Here is a 22,362-nt window from a genome sequence, read left to right as displayed (position 1 = left end):
CTGGTTTGAGGTGGTTATTTTTGAAACCATTCTCAGGTTGACTTCCCCGTTAATCCCTAAACCTTCTTCCCTCATCTGCCAAATTATATGTAATGCATCGCAGCTAGAGTGCTTTTGGCATTTCATGAGTCTGAGAACTGGAGATTTGATTTAAATGTTAATTTATTGCGACAAAGGTTGAGCACTCATGTTCCTGTTCCTGTGCAAGTCTTTCTATGGGCTTGGCATGAGACCAGCTGCTCTCCCTGGTTTCTGCTACATCTCCAGAGACTGGCAGGTGCCCCTCCCCCGCCTCCCACCCATATTGTTTTAAAACAGAATCTGGCCTAGTTCTAAGCACATGAAACCATTCTATTGTTGGGTTTTAGTGATACCTAGGGCCATTTATTCTAGCTGTAGTTGGCATGAAATTAAAAAAAATATACATATATGTAAACAAAAAGTTTGATTTTTCTTCTTTTGATTATTAAATACTTCCTTGGTGGGTTGTTTTTGTTTATGAGAGAACTTTCCTCTCTGCTTCTTTTAGTCTCTATATCTTTGGCTTTTCAGTGCACACATAAAAGATTTTTTTTTTCTTAAAAGGGTCAGAAATAAAGGATGTGTTTGTGGATTCATATAAAGCATTGGTAATTAATAATAAAGAATTATATAATTCTCACCCCTTCCCGGTTCTCTTGAAAATAGCCCAACTAGAATGCAAACTGGTGCAGCCACTCTGGAAAACAGTGTGGAGGTTCCTCAGAAAATTAAAAATAGACCTACCCTATGACCCAGCAATAGCACTGCTAGGAATTTACCCAAGGGATACAGGAGTACTGATGCATAGGGGCACTTGTACCCCAATGTTTATAGCAGCACTGTCAACAATAGCCAAATTATGGAAAGAGCCTAAATGTCCATCAACTGATGAATGGATGAAGAAATTGTGGTTTATATACACAATGGAGTACTACGTGGCAATGAGAAAGAATGAAATATGGCCCTTTGTAGCAACGTGGATGGAACTGGAGAGTGTGATGCTAAGTGAAATAAGCCATACAGAGAAAGACAGATACCATATGTTTTCACTCTTATGTGGATCCTGAGAAACTTAACAGAAACCCATGGGGGAGGGGAAGGAGAAAAAAAAAAAAGAGGGTAGAGTGGGAGAGAGCCAAAGCATAAGATACTCTTAAAAACTGAGAACAAACTGAGGGTTGATGGGGGTGGGAGGGAGGGGAGGGTGGGTGATGGGTATTGAGGAGGGCACCTTTTGGGATGAGCACTGGGTGTTGTATGGAAACCAATTTGACAATAAATTTCATATATTGAAAAAAAAATAAAAAAGAAAAAAAAAAGAAAATAGCCCAACTAAATATAGTTTCTGTTGCCTCTAGGAGATCTGCTAGATGTTCTAGACTAGAGTGGGAAGACATTTGTTTAAATTGTTATCTCAAGGAAGCAGACCAACCTTTGTATAAGATGTAATGTGCCTGAGTGACACCTTAATGAGAAGAATTAAATGTACTTCCCCTCAGTGTTAGGGACATGAAGATATATGAATATTTGTTAGTATCTTGAGGTATTGTTTAGGATTCATATACTGAAGGTATACAAGATTGACTTCTGCATTGGAAACATTTAGAGGGAATGTCTCAGATGAATGCACTTGTATATCCTGGTAATATTAGAAAGAGTAACACAAAACACATGTACTCTACTTTCCCGTGTTCGTATATTTGAAAGAATTTTAGTACTTTTGACAGCAATCAGATCTGAAGGCATGGGGATTTACCATTCTACTTTTGGGTGCATTCATTCATATTAGTGGTGAGGGTAGAATGCTACCTTTGTATCGTGCCTCTGTTTCTACTTGGTAGGGTTTCTTATTGAGCTAGAGAGAAACTGTAATATTTCTGGTCTGTTCATTGCATGTTCATTTGATTTTGCTTTCGTAGTGGTGTGTCTGTTGGGATGAGAATTAAGAACATTGAGGTCACTCTTGGCAAGTGATGTAAGCAACCTTTGATTTACAACACGGTTGTGTTCCTTTCTTTATGATGCAGTGTTGATGCCTGGAATGAAATTTCCCCCCATCGGTGCAGTGTTATAAGTGGTGATTGAGTTCTTTAACATGAAATGTAATACTCTCTTAAGTAATCATAAGCAAAATTTCTTACCTCTCTGTACTTCCTTATCTTAAAATGGGGATAATGATAACAGTATCTACCTCATAGAGTTTTTGTGAGGATTAAATGAATTAATGCATGTTAAGTTCTTGATAATAGTGTCTGATAGGTAGCTCATTGGTGGTATCATTTTAAAAACATTATTTCCTACTCTTGAAATCATTGTTGCACTATATGATAACTAACTTGGATGTAAATTTAAAAAATAAATTAGAAAAAAACAACAAAAAAAACATTATTTCCTGGTGCCTGGGTGACTCAGTTGGTTGAGCATCCAACTCTTGGTTTCAGCTCAGATCATGATCTCACGGTTCATGGAATAGAGCCCTGCATCAGGCTCTGTGCTGTTGGCAGGGAGCCTGCTTGGGATTCTCTCTCCCTCTCTCCCTCTCTTCTTCTTTCCCTCTCTCCCTCTCTCCCTCTCTCTCCCTTTCTCTCCACCCCTCCCCAACTTGCTCTCTCTCTCTCAAAATAAATAAACTAAAAAAACATTTCCTGGGAAAATGCATTCTGAATTTTATCATGGAGTACTGAGGGATGCCATCTTGGGGGAAGCAGGTTCATATGGGTTCAAATCTGACATTGGTATGCAAGGGCTGGTGGAATGGTGTGGGTTGGGTTCTCTTTTAGAGTTTTGCAACCTCTGGCCAGGGAGAGAGGATGGTCTAAAGAGGTATAAACTTCTGCTTCTAAAAAGTCACAGAGATGAAAAATACAGCATAGGAAATAAAATCAATAATACTATAATAACTTTATAATAATACTGTAATAACACTGTGGTGAGCATTTTGTAATATATATACCTGTTGAATCACTGTGTTGTACACCTGAAACTAATATCACATTGTATGTCAGCTATACTTCAATTAAAATAAAAAAGAAAATGGAGATTCCAGTTTCTTAGTAGCTCCTTCTGTAGATGGAGTGAGCTTGGAATGGTGGACTGGTAGGGAGGTTCAAGCAACTGGGGCTTCTGGCGGCTTGGCAGGGATTGCGGCTAGCTCAGAGGCTTCTGATTGTAGGTTGTAGGGAGGGGACGTTACGGCATTTGAGAGGCAGACGAGGGCCATTTGAAACTACTGATGTTTCATTTCTCCAGTGGTGCTAAGAACCCATCTGAAATAATTTTGCCCATTTAAATTTTCCCTTTTCCCCCTCTTTCCTACAGCAAGAGACAATGGCCAAAATGGAGGTGAAAACGTCACTTCTGGACAATATGATTGGGGTTGGAGATATGGTTCTTTTAGAGCCTCTCAATGAGGAGACCTTCATCAACAACCTCAAGAAGCGCTTTGATCATAATGAAATATATGTGAGTATACACACCAAAGGTCATCTGTGGGGTTTGGACTTTGTATTTTGTGGCACAGAGCTGGCTTCTTTTCTCCAGACTCTTCTTTTTTCTGTTTGTTTATTAGAGTCCAGAGGTATGTGTTTAATCTCTCAGAAAGAGTTTTATGTTTGCTCATTTGGCACATGAGTAATATCGATTAGAGTCAAGTGAGTGTGTTTTCCATGTGGTATTTATAGAGTGCCAACCCTGTGCAGAGGATTGTACCGGATGTTGGAGGCATCCTAAAGCAAGTAGAATGTTGAGTTCCTATCCTCTGAGGAACATATATTCAGGAGGAGTTTTAAAATCTATAGGCATCTTCTTGGGTGCCTTCATAAAATTAGCATTCTAACCTTTGAGAAGCTACCGATTAATATGCAAGGCAGTGAACTGTCAAAAAAGACATGAACCTTGTTGATATTTGTAGTTAATAGAGACAGGGACAGATTATCAGTTAAGAATATATGTTTGGTTCCTGGAGGTTTGGGAATAGTCCTGTCCTGCTACAGAGAAGCATATCGTCATATAAAAAAATGAAAACATATGAAGATACATGATAAAAGGAGAAAGTTTATGTTGTAAGAATTCTTTATAAAGGATTTTACAATGTTACTTTACCTATCTGTTCCTTAAATATATTTAAAACATGAGTAAGTGGTGCCTGGGTGGCTCAGTTGGTTAGATGCCCGACTCTTTGATTCTATCTTGGGTCCTGATCTCATGGTTCGTTGGTTCGAGCCCTGTGTCGGGCTTTGTGCTGACACTGCAGTGCCTGCTTGGGATTCTCTCTCTCTCCCTCTCTCTGCCCTTCCCTTGCTTGCACTCTTCCTCTCTCTCAAAAATAAATAAATAAAAATAGTAACAAAAAAATAAAACATGAGTAAAAAATACATTCATATACAGCTTTTCAGGAATTTGCATAAAGCACAAAAGTTTGTATCTCTTCAGGTACGGATGCGTTGTTAACTAATCCAAGAAAATGGGGGCACCGATTCCTTGTCCCAGCAGTTGAGAAAGAAACAGCATGCTTTGGATGGAAGTGGGTTTTTTTTTTCAATTTTTAATGTTTATTTTTGAGAGAGAGACAGAGTGTGAGTGGGGGAGGGGTAGAGAGAGAGGGAAACACAGAATTTGAAGCAGGCTCCAGGTTCTGAGCTGTCAGCACAGAGCCTGATGTGGGGCTCGAACTCATAAACTGTGAGATCATGACCTGAGATGAAGTAGGACGCTCAACTGACTGAGCCACCCAGGTGCCCCGAGGTGGAAGTAATTTTGTTAGATTCTATCTTGCTCCTGAGTTCTTTCCCCCTCTTTTTATATCATATCTGTGTTTGCAGATGAATTGGATTATTGGGTTGTGCTGCATATTTTCCTATCACTGTGGGAACAGTAGGAAGAAATATAAATAAATAAGTGGAGAGATCATATAAGTATGATCACTTATTACTTTTGTGGAATGAATATATGAAAAAAATTATCTGCAAAGCTATATAATTTTATGCCACATGTAGCTTTCCTTTCCAGTTAGCCAGTCATGTTTCAAGGGTAACTTTGTATAATTAATTTCCTAAGGAAGTGGTGGTTATCTTCTAGGAACTGAACTTTCTTATCTTCCTTGATTGGCGTTGCTGCAAGTAGGGAGGTTGACAGTCATTTGAGATGTGTGGATACTTCTTTTGGAATATTAATTTGACTGCTATGTATGAAGTTCAGAGATGCAGTTATGTAAAATGTTGATTCAAATGGAAAAGGTATAAAACAGCGCTGCAGAGGAGGGAGGGAGGAGGTGTCGTTTGGTTTGGCTGTGAGGCCCGGGGTGTCACCTTACCTCAGAGCGTAGTGGCTCAGCTTTCAGGTGGGAAAACCTTACGATTCTGCAGCTTTAACTGAAAGTATGGTCTGATACCGAATGAAAGACCGACTTTAAACATCGGTCTTTGAGATGGAGATAGGAGGAATCCATTCTATCGTTAAGTAACGTTGCTGATCATTTTTCTTTTTGGCTCTAAGAAACACAGTTCACTTTTCGAGGACTTGAAAATAGGAGGGAGACTGGAACATTGCATGCATTCAAATACCTGATTGTTTTTGTGCCCACTAAAATAAAGCAGTCCCCTTTTTAACAAAATGCCAAATGTTAATGTTCATGAGTCTTCAGCAGACGAAATGTCTGGGTTTCAGCCCTATGTAATTTTATTTTCTAACCATTTGAGGAATGCCCTTTCTGGTATAACAAAAACAAAAGCAGAAAATTGCTTTCTGCTTCTAGATAGTCATATCAATTAATGTTTTCCATGGTACGTTAGGACTATCTTTTCCATGAGATGTGTGCCTTCATTTTTTGTAACTAAACATGCGTCATATTGGAGGGTTGGGCATTCTCTATTTTAAGCCACACACACACACAAAAAATAAATAAAGGGTGGAGGGGGGTTATAGAGCAATATGTAGAGTATGATCCTGTTTTTTTTTAATGGGGGGATATGCACATAGGTCTGTATACTTGTTTGCACATAGAGAAAGGCAGGCTAGCTTTGGGCATCACAGTGGAGTAAGCTGAGATACGGGGACAGGGAAGGGTTACTGTTTTAGACCTCTGTATTATAGAACTCATTAAGTCAAGCATGTATTGTTTTTGTAATTAAAAAAAATACTCTACGCTAAATTTGATGACCACACCTTTGGAACCCCAAATGTCAGGTATACCACCCTTGAGAAATCTGTTTCTGGCTCTTATTCTAATAATATTCCTCCTCTGCTTTTGTTCATGGGTTGCTGCAGAATTGATTAGCCTGATACCAAAAGCCGAGTTAATATGACATGTAGAATTTTACTATCTTGTACTTTGCTTGTTTTTAAATTCTTTCCCAGAAAATGAAGGTGCAGTGTTTTTTGTTTTGTTGTTTTTTTTTTTTTTAATCTGTTTTGTGGTCTCATAGTTTAATACTATAAAAGTGGGTGGAGGTCTATGATGATCCATCATGTGAACAAATTGAGCAGTCATTTGTATGTTCAGAAGCCATGGTTGATAAAGGAGCCGATGAGTAGAAAGGCCTTGGCTCAGACTTTTGAACTCTGGCTGTACCCACAGACTGAGTAGCCTCTTTTGTGAACCAGCTCAAGGTCAGAGGACCCTCTTTTTCCATTCTGCCCATCTATCCACTTGCCCTTACACCCCCAATATCTATTTCTTAAAATAGTCTCTGCCTTCACACAGCTCTCACAAGGGACTTGTTTGTCTCTAGATATGAGTTATCAACTCTCAAGAGCATTTATAATACTTAGTGATTTTCAGGATGCCCAGCCAGCTGACTCTGGAAATAGAGTTCCTTGTGATCCTGTCATAATAAACCGGAATCTCTGGGTAGACCACTGGATTCACACACCTACTGCTTGGACCACTGATTGTGGCTTGCTGACCAGAATGAACTGAGTGGCTTAAGAAAATGATGTCCTCTCCTAAGATTGGGTAGGGCCAACTTTTTCCAAAGGCGGTGGGGTGTGTGTAAGTATGTGAATACCCAACCAAATATATTAACATGTTAAGAAGAGGAAAGGGGGAATGAATGCTCATGAGGTCACTGCTGTAAACCCATCACATGTTGGGTTGGGAGTTTGTAATGAAGTAGCTTTGTGGGTGTTGATATGAAAAGGATATGCCCCGTGAGAAGGATTTGTCATTTCCGTTCCAGGCTTCAGGTATACCCAAAGGCATGCTTCTCAGACTTTCTATTGGCGAACTCCTAATGGCAAAGAAGAGTAAATAGTTGCCTCCAGGGACTCTGGGGCCATAGTTGAAGTCCATCCACTTCAGAGAAGTTTTGTGGAAATACTTGCTTCCAAACTAATTCAGTTGTATTCTATTCTGTAACGCATATGGGTTTGTTTTTATCTAATATGCTCCTTGCAACCCTTTGAGTAATAAGGTTTTTTTGGTGCTGATAAGTACATTTAGTTTGTTTTCTGTCTGAATTGTCAGATCGGGGATCATGTAGATACAGAGGTGTGAATTCGTCCATTTTAGGATTTTAAGTTAAACTAATTGTAATTACGAGTAACTGCTTTGACAATCTAGTAAAAATTGTCTTAATTTTTAGAAGTTAGTACTACAGTTGGGATCCCCGTAGAGATGGAATCAGATACTTTTCCGAAGGATACTTAACATGCACGCTCTAGGAACATCCATCATTTGCTTTGAGGTGGGTTCATGCACTGAAGCACTGGGTTGGTTCATCATCCAGTGTGTGGCCAGGCAGCGTCTCTAAATCTGGGATGGTTCCGGACGTTGATGTGAGCTTTGCAGTAAGAGCTGTTCAGTTGGACAAGTGGAGGATCGGGTGAGAAAAGAGAGAGGCGATGTTGGCCTGATGGGGTAACATGCAGGGTCAGAGACTCTTGTTTGCTTTTATTCCTCCCTCTTGGCTGAGTGCAGTTCCGGCTGGGACAAGCTGCAGGATGTGATGTGCCTTTTGGTCTCCCAGTCTGTGTGGGGCCAGTGTTGGGAAATGTCGGTCGTGACATAACTGAGCATTGCTCTTCTGTATTCTTTCTGCTGCCTTGGTCCGACCTTCTTCCGGCCTCCCCACCCCCACCCCCCACCAGACAGAATGGTGGCAGAATTTCATGCGGACTTGTAACGTAGGAGACCCACCCAGACATGATTCTGTTTTTAGGGTGACTGGTCAGGACTGTGGTTCTGTTCAGGAACAGGAAGGCTACAATTTAGGCAAGAACAAGGCCCAGGGCAAATTTGGAAACTAAAGAACCGAGGTGTCTGTTCTCCGACAAGAAGTATTTTTGGTGCTGACAAGTCAATGTAGTGTGTTTTCTATCTGAATTGTTAGTTTGGGGATCATCCAGATATAGAGGGCTGAATTAGTATAGTTTTAGGATCTTAAGTTAAACTAATTGTGGATGTAAAAATGACTGCTTTGCAAGTCTAGTAAGAATTGTCTTAATTTTTAGAAGTTGGTGCTAGAATTACTATCCCCATACGGATGGAATCAGATGCTTTTATCAAAGATACACAACTATAAGTGCACAATCTGTTTGGTTTAAAAGAGTGCAAAGTAAATGGGGTTAACATTTATATACTTATTTGAAGTTCCAAAAACACTTCTCATTTACACACATGAAAATTCCTACCTACTGGCTGTAGATCTATTCCTGGGAATTTGGCATAATGATGTATTAGTTTTCTATTGCTGCATAACAGATTTCCCCCAAACTTTGCAACTTGTAATAACATACATTCCTTATCTCAGTATTTCTGGGGGCAGGAGTTTGGGCGTGGCTTACCTGGGTTCTCTGCTCTGGGTTTTACCAGGCTGTCATTGAGGTTTTGGCCAGGACTATAGTCTAATGGGAGGCTTGGTCCTTTTCTAAGCTCATGGGATGTTGGTGGAGAGCTAGAGTTTAGACATCCATTTTAGTGTTATTCTTCCTTTACTCGGACATTCTCCAATCTTTTTTTCCCCTTAAAATTTCCATTAAAAATTCTTTTTTTTGGGGGGGGGGGTGTGTGTCTGGGTGTCTCAGTTGGTTAAGCATCCGACTTTGGCTCAGGTCATGATCTTGTGGTTTGTGGGTTCGGGACCCGCACAGGCCTCTGTGCTGACAGCTCAGAGCCTGGAGCCTGCTTTGGATTCTGTGTCTCCCTCTCTCTCTTCCTCTACCCCGCTCATACTCTGTCTGTCTGTCTCTCTCTCAAATAAAAACATTAAAAATTTTTTTCTAATTCTATTTTTTCATTATAGAATTAACAACTACTTTTAGAAAAAAAAATCAGATGGTAAAGGGATGCATAACATAAAAATGTAATTTTCTCACCTCAGTGTCCCAGTCTCATTTCTAGAAGTAATAGTAGTTAAGAGAGTAGTAGGGAATTTTCCAGATTATGTTATCAGCTTGATTAAAAATTAAAATTTTTTTGTTCTAGAATTGGAAGTAGGAAGAGGTTCTTTTTCACTGAGATGAATGGCTCTTTACCCAGAGAACCCAGACCCAAAAATATTTGAGTGAAAAAAGAACCATTTTTACTGCCCCCTCCCCTCCCATCTAGACCAAGCAGGGAGAGGAGGAGGGATTCCCTGACCTGGTGAAAGGAAGTGCCTTGATTTGATCATGTATGAACGGTTCACCATGACTAGACTCTGCCTGCGTGGCTCATTGAAAAGGTGGATCTTTCAAGAGACATGAAGAGCGAATTGTGTGTGTTTTCAAGGGTATAGCTTTGGTGTTTGGAATGGAGACAGCGTTAGAAGGCTGGATAAAGCTGGTGAAAAATAGCAAATCACAAGGCTGAAGAGAAATGTTGTGTCTAATTTCTGAGCATAGTCTATCTCTTGGACAGTTTTATAATATTTTTCCAGAAAATCATTTTTGGTGATAACTTGCCAGTTTCAACCTGTGTAAGCTCTCTTAGCCTTTGGTGATTGGAAAATTTCTTCCTTCTTAGAACTTGCAAAATGGACACATCTTTATCTGTTATTTACCAAGCTTAAGAGAGTTGTTTCCTCATACAGACCCTATACAGTACTTGAAATGTTTGTGTGATATTTATAATATATAATTTAAATGTTCTGCTCAAGGCCATATTTGAAGTTTATTTGGAGGAAATTAAGGCCCAACCTCGGGCCTGCAGAAGTGTCGTCTTTTGATGGCAATATGGTGGGTACTAGAAGCAAAGACCTGAGCCCCGGTCCTGACACAACCACTTATTTGTTCATTTAATTTTCACTGGAGTCCTAGGCATTGTAGGTTTTTTTTTTTAATGTTTTTATTTATTTTTGAGACAGAAAGAGACAGAGCATGAGTAGGGGAGGGGCAGAGAGAGGGAGACACAGAATCCGAAGCAGGCTCCAGGCTCTGAGCTGGCAGCACAGAGCCCGACGCAGGGCTCAAACTCACGGACTGTGAGATCATGACCTGAGCTGAAGTCGAATGCTTAACTGACTGAGCCACCCAGGCACCCCCGTAGGTTTTTAAATTATCTTCATTTTACCATGAGGAAGCCGAGGCTCAGAAAGACTAAGTAACTTGTGCGAGGTCACATAGCAAGTAGGTGATAAAGCTGGGATTCGCATCCAGGAAATCTGGCTCTAGAGTTCATGCTTTTAATAGTCCTGTTGACCGTATATGGTTGCTATGAGCATTCAGTGATACCATTAATATGCAGGTATTCGCATTCTATAATGTGGTGTTCAAAATAATTATGATATGTATAGATTACGTATATGAATATGTATATGTATATGAATGTATAGATTTGAAACAAGGCAGTCTCACCAATCCAGATGAAGAATTCAAATGATAATCAACATTCCTGCCACGTGTTGAGTTAGCATTTAACAATGCAGTAACATGAACTAGCGTGACATGGACCGAGTGTGTTCAGTTCTGAAGTCACAGGTGCCCACTAGTCAAGGAAAAGCGATAGCAACTGTTAGGATGATGTTTTTCCTTCTGGAGGGTAGGACAAGATCTTGAAAGGAAATTGATTTTCATCACGTTCACCGGATGGCAGGAGATTGACAGCTGCACGTGGCCCATCACTTTTATGAGCAGGAAGTAGAGGAGGAGGAGCAAATCACAGGGGACATGTGGCTGATTCACGTGACCCACTCAGCTCCCCCCCCCCCCCCCCCCCCCGTGCATCTATTTCTGCTGTTAGATCTGTAGCACAGATATATATTAATGGGAATCGTAATTTCTAAAGAGACGCTGTTTTGTTTCTCAAACTCTGTTTTGGAGGGTTGGAGGCTGAGATATGAGGTGGCATGTTGGAAAAGGCATATAGAGCGAAGGTGGAATCTCGGCCACTTGCAACCACCGTGAGCGCTGTGAGTAATTGAGAGTCAGTTTTCTCATCCACACATTAGGTATCATGATACTTATGTTGTTGAGATGTGATGGAGATTAGGGAGCATCTTAGCCTGGTGCTTGGCACATAGTAGGTGTGGAGTACCTGGTAGGTGCCATGACCGTCTGAAAAACTTGGAAACCAGAATGACTTTTCTTTAAGGGCTCAGACACTGCGATTTCCTTGTAATTACAGTCTTTCTCTTTCTCCCCTCCCCCGACTTTCTCTTTCCCTCCCTGTCTCCCACTGTCTTCCTCCCTCTTTTCCCTGCCCCCCCTCCCTCTTTGGTATTCATTGAACACATTTCATTTTTGTTGTATTACTATTTCAATTGTCCACAAGTATTATTTTCAGATAGTAATAGACTTCTAACACAGGACTGCTCGGTACCTTAGTTAAGAGTTTTATTAGGTCTGGAGAATGGTACATTTTTGGAAAATACTTTTCTCATTGCAGAGTTTATCTCAACAAAGATATTATAGTATTGTGTTACTTTGCTCTAAAATAAAGGCTGCCCGCGGTGATATTTTTAGCCAGTATTTCAGCGTGGCATAGAACTCATATATAGTTCTGTAATTCATAGTCTGAAATGACTGGCAGCCCAGGAAGAAAGGGTTGTAATATGATGGTAGTTAAGTCAAGCCTCGGACTGCTCTAACAGTGGCCATGGCTGACTAGCCTGCTTGCCTTCCTTGGCAGCCATGATTTGTATGACCCCCGGACTACGTGTGGGCTCCCGCTCTAAGACCGGTCATTTGTGGGACAGCAGAGACAAGAAGATGAACAGCGCTTGATTCTTTCCTCAAACTGTGAATTGAGAAATCCTGGAAAAATAAAACTATCAATGAAAGCAGATGCTGGCGGTCATGAGGTTGTAGGGCCATGGTGGGCCATGCTGCAAGCAGGCACTGTGAGTAAGCCTCTTTGAAGTAGAGTAGAGTAGAAAGTGAGAAAACCAGTTAGGAACAGGCCCAGAGAAAAGCAGAAACATGAGCAGGGGATGAGCACACCGAGAGGGGAATTGGACGGGAAGTTACCACCAACTTGTGCTGCCTTAGCATGATGCCCTGCACTCATACTCACTCTTGGGTCACAGGCTGCTCAGGGGTTCCTGGGTGTGTTCCTTCGTTCAAGAGCTTGGTACTTGAGGTACAGGAACTCAGGACTTGTTGTAACATGACAGCATCACTGTGCTGAGCGGCTGAAACAGTCTGACTGAATCCCACTTCTCTGTTCTAATGTCACAGACTTTGGCGTAGAGCTTTGGCATAAAACCGTCTCTTCCACTCATTGGGAGACCTTGGGCAATTTTTTTTAAAACCTTCGAATGCCTCAGTTTCTTCTGCAGTAAAAATAGGCTGTTATTCATGAGTTCTCTCTATATATTTTGCATACGTATCACAAATATGTTCTTAGATCGGGTATGTGTGACGTACACACTGAATGACATTGTGTTGGATATAAGACCCAGAGAGAAGGCTACATCGGTATGACCTTGCGTTTGTAAGTTTTTCACTCAGGCAGCTTTTCACAGTTTTGGACTGTGTCTAAAAAAAACCAAAGTGTTGGCTAGACCAAACTGTGTTTTTCAAAAACCAAATAAGACAAAAGTCCTCTTTGGGGGAATCTGGGAAATCTTACGGATGTCTAATGAAAAACACTGTGGCACGTAATGTCTTCATGTCTTGTGATCAGATTCCCAGGATCTGGGACTCAAGAGGAGGATAAATTCCTCCTCATGAAGTGAGTCGCGTGCTGTCATTTCTGAAGATCCCATCAGTTTATCCTGTATCATCATTTTCTCAGGATCCAAGGCGTTTAACATTAGCTTCATTAAGACGTACCTCACGTGCTCATCTGATAACTCTTCAATGCTCTGTATACAAAGACCATTTTGTAAGACTTTGGCATCGTAGGATGCCTCGAATTTAGCTGAGTTACTAACGTATGTTATAGGCTTTCAAGTCCTGGCTCTCTACGATGGCCAACAGATTCCAATAGAGGGAAACTGTGAGGTTCTGTGATCACAGCAGGTAATATGTATGGGACACTTGATGTATCTCAGGTGCTGTGTTTCATGCTTTAACACAGAATCTCATTTAATCCTCAGATGAGGGAGGAACCAATATTCTCCTCCTTGTTCAGATGAGGAAACTGGAGCTTGGAGAAGTTAAGTAGATTACCCAGGAAACCAGAAGACTGCCAGATAACTTGGAACCATAGTTAAACAATATTTCAAAGGCATTTGAAGCAAATTAAATTCTGTTTGACATAGAATCTGAGCGAAGAGCTCAAAAACACTTAAGTCACTCTGATTCAGCATCTGACTCCCCCCCCAAAACACACACACACACACACACACACACACACACACACACACACACACACTGACTGCTCTCAGACTCGATGGAGCTCAGGCCCCTCACTTTGATGTTTGAGGCTCTCTGCAATTTGATCCCAGTCTTATTGTCTAGGCGATTACTCACAGGAGGTCTTTGCTCTAGGCAAGCTGTCTCATTCCTGTCTTTGAAATATGGGTGGGTGGGCCTTTGTACCTCTGTCCATGTTTAATCCATGTTGGAGCATGTGTCAGAATTAACTTCCTTTTTAAGGCTGGGTATCTTCCACTGTATCTGTATACTTCATGTTGTTTATCCATTCCTCCACCAGCAGATGCTTGGGTTGCTTCACCTTTTGGCTGTGGGGAACAGTGCCACAGTGAACCTGGACGTACAGATAACTGTTTTGAGTCTCTGGCAATTCACGCTTAAAAAAAATTTTTTTTTGAAGGATGCAACTATCATAGTAAAATTTTAGAAAAAGAGAGAAGGGTTCAATCATTACCTAAAACCTGAATTCTCCTATGCCACTCTTTGGGGGAACATTACTTTATGTGAATCACGCCCATCCTTTTAGACCTGCTCAAATCTTCTGACTTCCTGGATCATCATTCTTGGACCTCTACAGTTCACAGTGACCATTCCCTCAAGCAGACCAGACCCAAAGCACTCACCTAGGCAGTAAGAAGACTAATGACTCGGGCGGCTGCTGGGTGGCTCAGTCGGTTAAGCATCTGACTCTTGGTTTCAGCTCAGGTCATGATCTCGTGGGATTCTCTCTTCCCCTCTCCCTTTGCCCCTCCCTTGCTTGCTCTCTATCCCCCCCCCCCCCCTCAATATAAATAAATGAACATTAAAAAAAAAAAGATGACTAATGACTCATTTAGCCAAGAATCACTTAGATCTTATCTTTTTTCGTGGCCAGACTAGCTAACTCTTAAATTGTATGTTTTATGATGTAAAAGTCTTACCTCCTGAGCTCTATTATAAGCTCCTTGGGAGCACAGACCATAGGAGCGTCTTTTATTTCCCACTCTGCCAAACACGATGTTGTGCATAAAGAAGGCTCTTAGTAAATATGGGGCGCCTGGGTGGCGCAGTCGGTTAAGCATCCGACTTCAGCCAGGTCACGATCTCGCGCTCCGTGAGTTCGAGCCCCGTGTCAGGCTCTGGGCTGATGGCTCAGAGCCTGGAGCCTGTTTCCGATTCTGTGTCTCCCTCTCTCTCTGCCCCTCCCCCGTTCATGCTCTGTCTCTCTCTGTCCCAAAAATAAATAAACATTGAAAAAAAAAATGTGTTGCTTGCTTGTTCAGTGGCTGTACCTAAATTCTGTCCAGGCAGTACAGCCATGTGAAGGTTTATTTTTCCTTGGGTCCAACCCATCCTGGATTTGAACTGTTAACACTGTACAGGTGAAAGTGGCTTGGAGGAACATGGCTTGGAGATAGATTTGGAAGAATCCTACACATGCTTTTAATACTTCCTTGGTGCCATTTTAGGCTAAATCATTAGGCATCAAGTAAGATACTTCATTAAATATTACCTGTGGCATTGCCACTCTCCTGGTTTATTTCTCTAAAGTTAAGGAATGATTATTATACATTGTTTTGCATTTCTTCACAATGGAGGCACAACTTTGTGTGCTGGGATAAACATTAAAAAAAGTTTTTATTGGGGCGCCTGGGTGGCTTCGTCAGTTAAGCATCCAACTTCGGCTCAGGTCATGATCTCACGGCTTGTGGGTTTGAGCCTCACATCCGGCTCTGTGCTGGCAACTCAGAGCCCTGCTGCCTGCTTGGGATTCTGTGTGTGTCTCTCTCTCTGCCCCTCCCCTGCTTGCTCTCTCTTTCTCTCTCAAAAGTAAATAAACATTAAAAAAAAAAAAACTTTTTTTTTAAGATGAAAAATTTTCTCTGTAACTAGGTCTTTTCTTCCCCCTCCTCTTTTTTCGTTTATCCCTGGTGGCATAAGGATTTCAGCATTCCTCAGGTGATCAAATAAGAAGCTTCTGTCCAACAGATGGCTCTCTGTTACACAAAGGTGAAGATGCTGCCGAAAGGCATTAAACGGCGCAAGTTTCTCTGATTAGGCATTGTTCTTGGCCACTTTCCTCGAAGCTTCGGAGGCCTAACTGATAGCGTGGATCGAGTGCTCTGATGAGACGAAAGTGGACTCCTCGTCCTGACTGCACTTTTGTTAGATAATGTGCTGATACCGCTTAACTTCTTTGTGCTCCATCGTTATGGACCTTAAGGTGGAGACTTCATATCCATCTCATGGGGATTGAAGAAGAGTTTAGAAAAAAGGTGTTTAGGGGCGCCTGGGTGGCTCAGTCGGTTGAGCGTCCGACTTCGGCTCAGGTCATGATCTCACAGTCTGTGAGTTCGAGCCCTGCATCAGGCTCTGTGCTGATGGCTCAGAGCCTGGAGCCTGCTTCACATTCTGTGTCTCCCACTCTCTCTGCCTCTTCCCGGCTCATGCTCTGTCTCTCTCTGTCTCAAAAATAAATAAAAACATTAAGAAAAAAAAATTAAAAAAAAAAAAAAGAAAAAAGGTGTTTAAGTGCGTATTTTATACCAGCACTTTAAGGTTTAGGGATGAGTTTTTAAGGAGCTGCAGAGATGGTAAACAACTAACTGAAAATCATCCTGAAGAAAATAAGGACACTGGTAGATAGGCAGATGGGATGCCTAGTTAGAGCCTCAGCAAAGCAGGGGCTTTAAAAATATATTTTGGGGGGCGCCTGGGTGGCGCAGTCGGTTAAGCGTCCGACTTCAGTCAGGTCACAATCTCGCGGTCCGTGAGTTCGAGCCCCGCGTCAGGCTCTGGGCTGATGGCTCAGAGCCTGGAGCCTGTTTCCGATTCTGTGTCTCCCTCTCTCTCTGCCCCTCCCCCGTTCATGCTCTGTCTCTCTCTGTCCCAAATAAATAAATAAACGTTGAAAAAAAAACTTTAAAAAAATATATATTTTGGAAAAAGTTGGTATTGAAAAGAGGTGCCAAAGTAGTCATCATGGTGAAAACAAGTCATTGTAGGGTTTCCATTACATGTATTTTATGGTTTAGTTATAATTTTATTTTCAATTTCATGTGGGGAATTGAAATGTAAACTTCTAGGGGCGCCTGGGTGGCGCAGTCGGTTAAGCGTCCGACTTCAGCCAGGTCACGATCTCCCGGTCCGGGAGTTCGAGCCCCGCGTCAGGCTCTGGGCTGATGGCTCAGAGCCTGGAGCCTGTTTCCGATTCTGTGTCTCCCTCTCTCTCTGCCCCTCCCCTGTTCATGCTCTGTCTCTCTCTGTCCCAAATAAATAAATAAACGTTGAAAAAAAAACTTTAAAAAAATATATATTTTGGAAAAAGTTGGTATTGAAAAGAGGTGCCAAAGTAGTCATCATGGTGAAAACAAGTCATTGTAGGGTTTCCATTACATGTATTTTATGGTTTAGTTATAATTTTATTTTCAATTTCATGTGGGGAATTGAAATGTAAACTTCTAGGGGCGCCTGGGTGGCGCAGTCGGTTAAGCGTCCGACTTCAGCCAGGTCACGATCTCCCGGTCCGGGAGTTCGAGCCCCGCGTCAGGCTCTGGGCTGATGGCTCAGAGCCTGGAGCCTGTTTCCGATTCTGTGTCTCCCTCTCTCTCTGCCCCTCCCCCGTTCATGCTCTGTCTCTCTCTGTCCCAAAAATAAATAAACGTTGAAAAAAAAATTAAAAAAAAAAAAAAAAGAAATGTAAACTTTTAGGGGCTCCTGGGTGGCTCAGTTGGTTAAGCGTCTGATTTTGGCGCAGGTCATGATCTTGTGGTTTGTGAGTTCAAGCCTTGCGTTGGGCTCTGTGCTAATGGCTCAGAGCCTGGAGCCTGCTTCGGAGTCTGTGTCTCCCTCTCTCTCTGTGCCCTTCCCACTCCTTCCACTCTCTCTCTCTCAAAAATAAATACTAAAAAATTAAAAAACTTTTAGAATTTTAGGTGTCTAAAGATCTTCATGTTGCCCCGGGAAGAGCTGTGGTACGAAGGACATGAAACTGTTCTGACTTTCCTGTGTCTGTCTACTAATGTTTCGTTCACCTAGCATTGCGGGCTTCCACGCGATGGAGACTTGGAAAATATTCAAACTACGCTTCAATGTTTAACTTGAAAAAAGGTTTTTTTTGGTCGGATATGTTTCCAAAACGTGTATCTCCTTGTCCTCAAAATCATAATACTCTGTCTCATTTCAGCCTTTCATCATCCTTCTTTGTTCTGACAAGATGCACTCAGGGCCAGCGGATCTGAGATGCAGGCTCTTACTCTAAACAGCTCTTCATTTTTATGCTCTTAAAATTATTTTGATCCCTTCTTACTCCTTTTCTTTTTTCTTTTTTCTTTCTTTCTTTCTTTCTTTCTTTCTTTCTTTCTTTCTTTCTTTCTTTGCTTCTCTTTCTCTGTCTCTTTTTCTTTTTTCCATTAGTGGCCATTGTGTCTTCCCTTAGGGTAGGAGTTCTTAACCTGGCATATCAACTGTATGCAAACTTTTTTTTTTAATTGTTAAAGTTTATTTTATTTATTTATTTTGAGAGAGAGAGAGAGAGAGAGAGGCAGCGTGCATTAGCTGGGGAAGGGCAGAGAGAAGGAGAGAGAGAAACCCAAGCAGGATTCACGCTGTCAGCATAGAGCACCAACACGGGGCTCAAACTCAGGAACCAAGAGATCACGACTTGAGCTGAGATCAAGATCAGACACTTAACCACCTGCACCCTGCAGGCACCCAGCTGTATGCACATTTTTGTTTTTCTTCCGGGGAGAAGTGTCATAGCTTTCATTGACGTTTCAAAGGGACCTACAACTAAAAAAAGGTTAAGAAGTGCTCTGTAGCAGTATTTTTTCAACTGTAAGTTTCAACCTATTAATGGGTGATAAAAACCATTTAATGGGTTAGGGACCGCAGTTTTTTTTTAAAAAAATTGTAATGAATAGAGTTGAACAAATAATATCAGTGCATGACATGGTAAGAGTATTTACGGTTTTGTGAGAGTTTGGTTTCATATATGTGTGTACGTGTGTGTAAATATCTACTCAAATACACATACTTTGTCGTGGTGAAAATTTATTTCTCACAATGAGTCGTAGTCAAACATTTGAAACGCGCTGTGACAGAATGGCCCCAATTTAGAGATGTTGTTGCTGTTTCTCTGTAGTGTGCTGAGAGACCGTATGCCAAGTTCATTAGAAATGTGGCTAAAATGAAAGCACGTGAAGCTAGAAGGACTTTCTTCCCTTTTTGAAATATTTACAGAATTAATTACATAGGAATAAGAGAGGAAAGTAAGATAGAAGATAGGTCAACAGTGACACTATCCCAGTGCTGCCACTGGGAGTAAAACACAGTCTTGTGGGTCCTGAAGGTAAACACCACAAGCAGTGGTTTTCACCTCTGGTTCCAGATGGCCTTCTCTGGGGACACGTTAAAAGATGTGAGAGCCTGTCTGCTCCCAGACCATTGAAATTGAATCTCTGAGGATGGGGTTCTGGAAGAACTCTCTTCTAGAATAAAATGCATGGTCTTTGGGGTGTATATGTATCAGGGGTCTTTCTTCTGGGTTCTGAATTGCTGGATGCACGTCCTCCAGAAAAGACTTCAGTTTTCACTGTGATCACAATAGGAATATACAAGTATTATTTGGTTATTCACAAGGCATCTGTTCTGGAATGCTACAGATATCTGAAGTATGAAGACGGAGATTGTTTTGACCTGGGAATGTTTGAACATTCTTGATTTAATGTCTGCCCTTGAGAAGTGAAAGATAAAAGTTGCTAATTGTGCCCTTTGTAAGAAGGTAGAGCCTTTCCTCTTTATCTTCCCTTTTCTTTCCTCCTTACTCCTTCCCCTCCCCTCCCCTCCCTTCCTCTCCTTCTCTTCCTTTTTCCCTCCTGGATGTCAGAGACTGGTCCCATAGGGCAGTGGGAATAAAGGGAACTTTCCAGTGTCGTGGTGGTGGAGTGCACATGCTTGAGTTCTTAGAGGTGCCAAGGGGTGGGAACATGGAGGTGGTAAGCTAGGTAGTGGCTGAGATGGTTAGGTTGGTTATACTGAATAAACAAGTACATACGTACATACATATGAGGCTAATGAGAGCCAAGCTTGTCTCTGCTGGAGAAGGTCGATAGAACCTAATTGGTAGGTGATCTTGGCCATTATGTGAAAGGAATGCCTTTCAGTGTAATTAGCCTAATGGAAGAACATCCTCTGGATTCCAGTAGGAGTTTCTCTGTGCCAGTCCTTTGGGGCACAGGGACAAGGCTGAAGTGTGAGCCCAGCCATAGAAGTGGCCTGCTGGGAAATGAAGTAGGCTGGGAGACACCTTTCTGTCGGCTCCCTTGGTGCTGGCACCATCTGAGCTCTGTAGTAGTAGTTTGTTGATGGACACAGGATCTATGCACCTCTTATGTCCAGTCAAGTAAGTAAGTGGAACTCTAGGGGGCAAGGGATGGATCCTTGTTGCTGCTCCCTTTTGTAAAGATTTGTAAGTATTTCTGTGTTTCCTTTTTTTTCCTCCTTGGCATGTTCAGAATAAAAAGGACACACCCAGCCTTGTCTTTTATTTTTATGTACTTGTCTTTTTTTTTAATTTTAAGATTAAAAATTTTTTTTTAAATTTATTTTTGAGAGACAGAGCATGAACTGGAGAGGGGCAGAGAGAGAGGGAGACAGAACTGAAGGCAGGCTCATGCTGTCAGCTCAGAGCCCGACATGGGGCTTGAACCCACAAACCCTAAGATCGTGACCTGGGCTGAAGTTGGACACTCAACCCAGGTGCCCCTTTATGTACTTGACTTTAAGAAACTCTGTGTCTTATCTGCAACCTCTTGATGCCGGTGGTTACTTAATGAGTTCGTTTGTAGTTCTTTCTAGACCATGGTGCAATAAGAAGATACTTACTTTAAATAGTGTACAGTTGCTTGTTAAAAAAAAAAAAAATGTCTGTCAACTGTAAGTCCAAGTGTTAATTGATGTAAACATGAACTATCTGGTCCCTGTTGTTCTGATCCCCAAAAGGGAGTTTTAATCTGGTATTGCAGTTACCTGAATGGAGAATGGACAGCTGCCTAAAACCAGAGTAGACCTGTAAACTCCACCCAGCCAATCAGCTGCTGCTGGGCATTCTTTCCTGTCTCAGACAAAGGAGGACTGTGACTGAACATTTGAGTTATTCTCTTGGTACGTGTGGGAATATTTAAATCTTCGATTAATGCACATAGACCCTTCAAGGAAAAAACCCTTATAAACAGTAAGGGCAAGTGTCATGGTAGAGGACAAACCTAGTAGGAATTCATGATTAGAGGATACATATCTGAAACATATACATAAAGTAGAATGGAGAGATAGCACAGTTACTTTTACTGTTTCCTTATTGAGATTCATAAAACTTGCCCTTTACTGATTTGTTGAGCTCTGTTGGTGTATCAGTAATTGTTGCTGGGTAACAAACCAGCTCCCCAAATGAGTGGCCTAAACAACAACCATTTATTTGTGCACAGTTCTCTGGGATACCAGTTTGGGCTGATGTCAGCTTGGTGTATTTTCTCCTGGTCTCACCTGGAATCACATATCTGACCTTAGGCATCTGGTGGCCTAACTGGGACTGGATGGCTTAGAATGGCCTCAATCATATGTCTGATGGTTGGTTGTCAGACTGTGCAATTCAGGGCACCTTGGCTATCTACGTGGCTCAAGTTCATGCACATCCTGGCTTCCAGCCATAGCCATAAAAAAGGGGTTCATCCTATACAGGTACTACTCAAGCCTCTGCTTGTGTCTCATCTTATTTTTAAAAATTTTTTTTTAACATTTATTCATTTTTTGATAGAGACACAGTGTGAGGGAGGGGCAGAAAGAGGGAGACACAATCCGAAGCAGGCTCCAGGCCCTGAGCTGTCAGCACAGAGCCTGACGCGGGGCTCAAACTCACGAACCGTGAGATCATGACCTGAGCTGGAGTCGGACGCTTAACCGATTGAGCCGCCCAGGTGCCCCTTGTGTCTCATCTTATAATGTTCCATTGGACATTTGACAGTCAAGTCACATAGACAAGTCCAAACTGAAAAGCTGGAGGAGTAAACTGTATCTCTTGATAGAAAGAGTGGCAAAGTCACATTTCAAGGGGGTCTGCCTGCAGGGGTGGAAGGAATTGTTCTAGCCATCTTTGCAAACAACATCCCACAGTAGGAGCCTGAGGGAAAAGGGTATACTTTAAAGATTTGTTCAGTGGCAACACGTGGCATAAAGGTTTAATAGAATATTAGGCACTGTATACGTACTTGCTATTATATTTCAACAGAAGAACGGTTACACGTGAGTCACTTTCTTAGATGAACTGGCCCTGTCTGCATTGGTCATTCAGTTAATCAGTATTTATGGGACATCATTAAAAGGTCAGGCCCTTTCTAGGTGGTAGGGAAAGAGTTGGGGAAAAAAAGCACACGATTCAGTTACGTATAAAAGTCACAAGTAACAAAGAGAAACGTATTAACTCAATAGTGTGGCTTTTGATTTTGAGGTTGAGGTAACAGAGTTTGCTCTTTCTGTAAGAATGCTACAGAGGCAGATTTTTATCAAGAGGTTAGCCACCGTGAAGTGTGATTTTAGGGAGCACCTTGATCATTGGTTTCTCTGCCAACAGCA

At 41.7% G+C, this 22,362-nt stretch overlaps 1 protein-coding gene across 3 annotated transcripts in view; it reads left to right on the top strand.

Moving 5' to 3' along the window:
- MYO1B (myosin IB) overlaps positions 1 to 22,362 on the top strand; it is a 190,916-nt gene that overhangs the window by 32,020 nt on the left and 136,534 nt on the right. For all 3 annotated transcript variants that reach the window (XM_047870439.1, XM_047870438.1, XM_047870437.1), the window contains exon 2: positions 3,340 to 3,483. In XM_047870439.1, the coding sequence (XP_047726395.1) occupies positions 3,349 to 3,483 (135 nt within the window). In that variant the 5' untranslated portion in view covers positions 3,340 to 3,348. The remainder of the gene's footprint in view (positions 1 to 3,339; positions 3,484 to 22,362) is intronic.

Source organism: Prionailurus viverrinus, chromosome C1 (genome assembly GCF_022837055.1).
Source record: "Prionailurus viverrinus isolate Anna chromosome C1, UM_Priviv_1.0, whole genome shotgun sequence".
Lineage (NCBI taxonomy): Eukaryota > Metazoa > Chordata > Mammalia > Carnivora > Felidae > Prionailurus > Prionailurus viverrinus.
Note: the sequence above shows the minus strand (reverse complement) of the source record. Positions and strands in the feature narration are given on the sequence as shown.